Source organism: Penaeus monodon, chromosome 11 (assembly GCF_015228065.2).
Source record: "Penaeus monodon isolate SGIC_2016 chromosome 11, NSTDA_Pmon_1, whole genome shotgun sequence".
Lineage (NCBI taxonomy): Eukaryota > Metazoa > Arthropoda > Malacostraca > Decapoda > Penaeidae > Penaeus > Penaeus monodon.
In genome coordinates, this window is record NC_051396.1 from 45,451,480 (window position 1) to 45,456,209 (window position 4,730).

At 35.4% G+C, this 4,730-nt stretch overlaps 1 protein-coding gene across 1 annotated transcript in view; it reads right to left on the minus strand.

Annotated features, from left to right (window-relative positions):
• Nucleotides 1–1,588: 1,588 nt before the first annotated feature.
• Nucleotides 1,589–4,730, minus strand: part of LOC119578984 (KH domain-containing protein akap-1-like) — a 9,250-nt gene continuing 6,108 nt past the window's right edge. Inside the window, exons 3-6 of the mRNA XM_037926675.1 lie at nucleotides 3,752–3,871; nucleotides 2,369–2,492; nucleotides 1,949–2,097; nucleotides 1,589–1,789 (exon numbers count right to left, since the gene is read on the minus strand). Of these exons, the coding sequence (XP_037782603.1) occupies nucleotides 1,604–1,789; nucleotides 1,949–2,097; nucleotides 2,369–2,492; nucleotides 3,752–3,871 (579 nt within the window). The 3' untranslated portion in view covers nucleotides 1,589–1,603. The remainder of the gene's footprint in view (nucleotides 1,790–1,948; nucleotides 2,098–2,368; nucleotides 2,493–3,751; nucleotides 3,872–4,730) is intronic.

Consider the following 4,730-nt stretch of genomic DNA (forward strand, 5'->3'; position numbering starts at 1 on the left):
TATATATATATATACTATATTATATATATAGAAATATATTATAATATATATATAATATATATATAATTAAAGATATATACATTTCGAAGAAAATAACAATTAAATAATATATATATAAATTTAAATATCTCTGTAAATAAATAAACTATATAATCATAATACTAAATTAGTATAACTTATACGAACATATAGGTGAAAGAATATATCATATTCATGCATGCACTACTGAAGCAGGGTCAGTAGCATACGGAAGTCAATTAAAAGATAGTCCAAACTATACTAGATTTAGGGGCAACTAGGTACCTGTACACTACTTGCTAGGCACTTATCTAATATCATTGTATGATACAGAAATATCAATTAATATAAAATGTCTTATATCTTTTTATTTTCTTTTTATTCATTTTATTCCTTATATTATTATGCATTTAATGTTAAAACACTGTATGATGAAACATAGCATATTTTTCAAGTAAAGCAAAAAGAAGGAAATAAAAGATAATGAAAAAAAGGATAGAATTCTGTATAAGATCTGTTGCAAATAAACCAAATCTAATTAAGCTTCTTAAAATAGGTGAAAGAGAACAAAAAATGAAAACAAGAAATCTATGCCATATTCAAAAAGGGGGTGGGGGGGGGGGGGGACAATAGAGTAAAAAACAATAGACAGACACACTTAAAACACTTAACAGTACTTTCTCTTATATCTGAAGGAAATATTCTCATATTAAAATGTGGAAGTCCAGGTCTTGGTGCTTCCTATCTATCCTTCCGGTTGGGTATCATTGTGCAATGTCATCCTTCGTTGATGACTGCAAAGGTCATGAAATTTTCAAGAAACGTTCTCCATATTTATATTTTATTTCCTGTTCAAATAAAATTATTTTAACTTCATAAAAAGGAAAAAAAAAAAAAAAAGAAAAAAAAAATATATCCCTTATCAAAATATGTTGGTGGGGTGGGGAAATTTAGTAAAAAAAAAAACAAGAACAGGCAACACTTCAAAACAATATCAAGTAACTTTATCTTTTCTTATAGTAACATATTCCTTATACACTTACAAATTAAAAAGAAAGGCACAGTACTAGGCTGGATATGCAAGCTAGCTTGGAGGGGGGCTATCCACTCGCGGGCAGGTGACCCCCACTAGTATCACAAGTCAGATTTCGAATTCTGCTTTCTCCTTCTCACTCCTCACATTCTTTGCTATTCATCATTCATTTTGTCATATAATTCATGTCTTTTATACTTTAGTTTTTTAATGCACCATATCTCCAAGTCTAAAACCCCAATCACCATCATATTCCTTCTGCAATAAGTTCACAACAAATAATCCTTCAACCCACTGCCTCCAGGTGGAATGTACATACATGCCATGTCTTGCCTAGGCTATTTTCTGGTATGTGCATACATGACATGGTGCATCGGATTGGTTTTCCAGAGGCACATATGGTCATATCACGCACGCTATGGTGACGACATGATCCCCCAGCAGTGGGGCCCAGGCCACTAAGAATGCAACCTGGCAGAGATTGGGAAACCACCCGGCAGCTTTGGGTTAAAAAGACACGCAACACAAATCCTAAAGCCACTTCTCAGCAGACTAACCTTGAATAGGTACAGGCAAGGGTGGGGTGTTCGAGCCGTCCCCATAGTTGAGGTTCATGCAAGAGTGGAGGCGCTGTAGGGCAGAGAAGGAGGGGTGGAGAGGCTGCTGCACCCACAGTTCCCCGCCACTCATGACAGAACTCACACGCACCTCTACCACCACACCAGCTGTCAGTTCAATCTGGAAAATTTTAAAATGTATAAAAATGAATATCAATAATTCATCAATATGAGATAAAACTTAATAAATTTACACATTTAATATGACATGGCTTTCTGACAACATGATTATACCCTCAAAAGAGCTCCAACAAAAATCCCTAAACCATCGACACCTTACCTGCATGGCTTGCGTGTTGACGGTGGGCTGAACTGCAGGCTGCACTGGTCCTCTCCCTGACACTTGCTCTAGGGTGACGTCAGGGTATCTGTCAAGGGGGAAGTAGTCTCTGATCATCCTTATGGCTGCGTCAACCTGCTGTCTGGTACCTGAAGAATAAATTATAATTTAGCATGTTACATGATTATTAATAAATGGATATAAAATCAAACTGCTGTTACAATTCATATTGGAAAAAAAAAAGGGGGGGGGATCTAAACGCTCATATATATAGTTAATAATAATAAACCAATGAATCAAAAAGCAATATCAAATAAAAATTGAATTCATTACAAGAAAGAAAGAAACCGCAATGCAATAACATCATCTCACAAGTTACAATGCCCACCCCCCGAAACACACAAAAAAATCTTAACTTACCCTCAACAGAACATAACTTTAGTCTTCTGTTCTTGTGTGGATACACTATAAGCGTTGCATCAGTGGTAGCCTTGATTTTGTTTACAAAGGCTCCTTTCCTGCCAATCAACCTTCCTACCAGTGTCTGAAAAAGATACATGTTATTTCTTTCAAAATATCTGGTCCTGAGTCACACTGCAGAAACTTGCACACTTTCAAGGTGTACATGCATACAGACATACATGAAATATTAAGGCATTAGTGCTTTTTGGCCTAAATTCCCATAAAAGTATTCGGCTGCAAAGGGCATAGATTCAGCATGATTGAAAGGCTATAAATTCCGACCATACTGATGGCATGAAATGTGTGTTCCAAGTGAGATTGCTATTCGCAGCATGGCATGCAGTACACATGCTACAAAGTCAAATAATTGCTGCTGCTAATGAGTGCCGTGTGTGACACATATACGAGTCAAATACTGGGTGTCATATGTATGCGACACCTCTTTACTTATCCAACTGGCATTATGCATGCATTCATCTATGGCAGACAGAATCATAAAAATGCAGAGCATGGTAGTATTGTACATGAAACAGCTTACATTGTCACTGCATGTACCACAAGCATGTATGTATGTATAGATGAAATAATTATGTTATCTTATATAACAGAAATGTATTCCATTTGGCTTCTGTGATGACTTCATGATTCTATAAGGAAAAATGGTTGCCTGGCCCATGTGTGCACCTCACCTGAGGTTTGTCATAATATTTACGCTCCACCACTTACCCCTTCCTTGAATTGGTATGGGAAAAGATGTATACAAATGGGGTGCACAGCAGATTTAAATAATTTCATTCTCTCTCTGACTTTATTTCTAAGTTTTGCTGGCTTCACACTACCTGTATTCCTTCCCTCACTGATTTTTTTTTCTATATGTTTTACAAGAAAAGTAAATGCAATGTCATTCTATTATTCAAACAAAATTCTGAAAGTAACAAAACCCTAGTTTTCCTCTCTACATATACCTACACTAACCATGCTAAACACATAATTCATAAATACAGTCTTTCCAATAAAACCTAGACTACACAAGATCAGTAAATCAGAAAAAAAAAAGTATCCCCTAAAATAGCTAATATTTACATTGAAACATACTCAGATAAAAAAAAAATCTTACATAAGCAGTGAAGCACATACAATACAAAAGAAAGAAAACTAAACAACTACACGAGAGGACAGACAGAAGACAAGCAAGTGCAGAGGCAACTGGTACAGCACCTTGCAAAAAAAATTTGCATCCTGGAATACAGCTCACCCTGCTCTAAAGACACTTAATAATGATTTTCACCCAATTCTAGGACTTCTCAAACCCACCATGATTAAACAGGATATAGCACTCACCTGTGGAATTTCGAATTCATAGAACAAAAACTGCTCTTGGCTGAACACAGGACACGCTGACGGGTTAAATACAGTCTCGGGTTCTACTTCAATGCTTCCCTGACCGCTGTCAATTGATTTCTGAAAAGGAGTTAATCAGCTAGTAACACGATTTTTCATTAACAGTGAAGACATGCACTTTAACTATCATCACATACCTGTCCCCCAATGTTAACCAATACATGCCATGCCCACTGTGAATTTCCTTTATTGTTTTTACATATAAATGGCCACACTTGTACCAAGTCACAATGAGCCAATTATGAGTACTGCCTGTCTCGCTCGTTCCCCTTTTTCTTTGATTTATGAAAATATTTTACTTTATCTTATTTTGCTGTTACTAATGTTTATAACATAACAGTAATTGTAATGTCTATAATAAAAATAACACCATCAATATTCATAGCATTAGTAAAAAAGAAATGTTCAAGGAAAGGAGAAATTAGGTAAGGTCACAAGGTCTACTAATTGACTCCTTTGTGGCTAAGCACTAGCAGAGCCATCTCTGTGCAAATACATTTCACAAAATAAAAATAAAAATGAGCACAGCATTTTCCCAGTGGCATTGGGTTAAGGATAGGAGCATATACAGTGTCTACTACGTTTTTCTTATAATTCCTTTACACAGCATCAACTACTAGGCTTACCTAACCTACCTATGCAACCTATTCCTTGAATCCTAGATAATTCTATTACTATGATTACTTGTAATAATATTAGTAACAGAAATAGAGATATTATTCTTTTACAAAATTTCAAGGAACAAGGTAAATTAACTATGTAAAGACAGGTAGGTCTAGTAACTAACTTCTTGGTAACTAAGTGCTTGAGAAGCCATCTTAGTTGAAACAATATTACTAAACCAAGACCAAAGTTGACAGCATATATAGCCAGTGTCTTAACAACCTGTTTATCCACAATCTTACAATGGACTAAATTC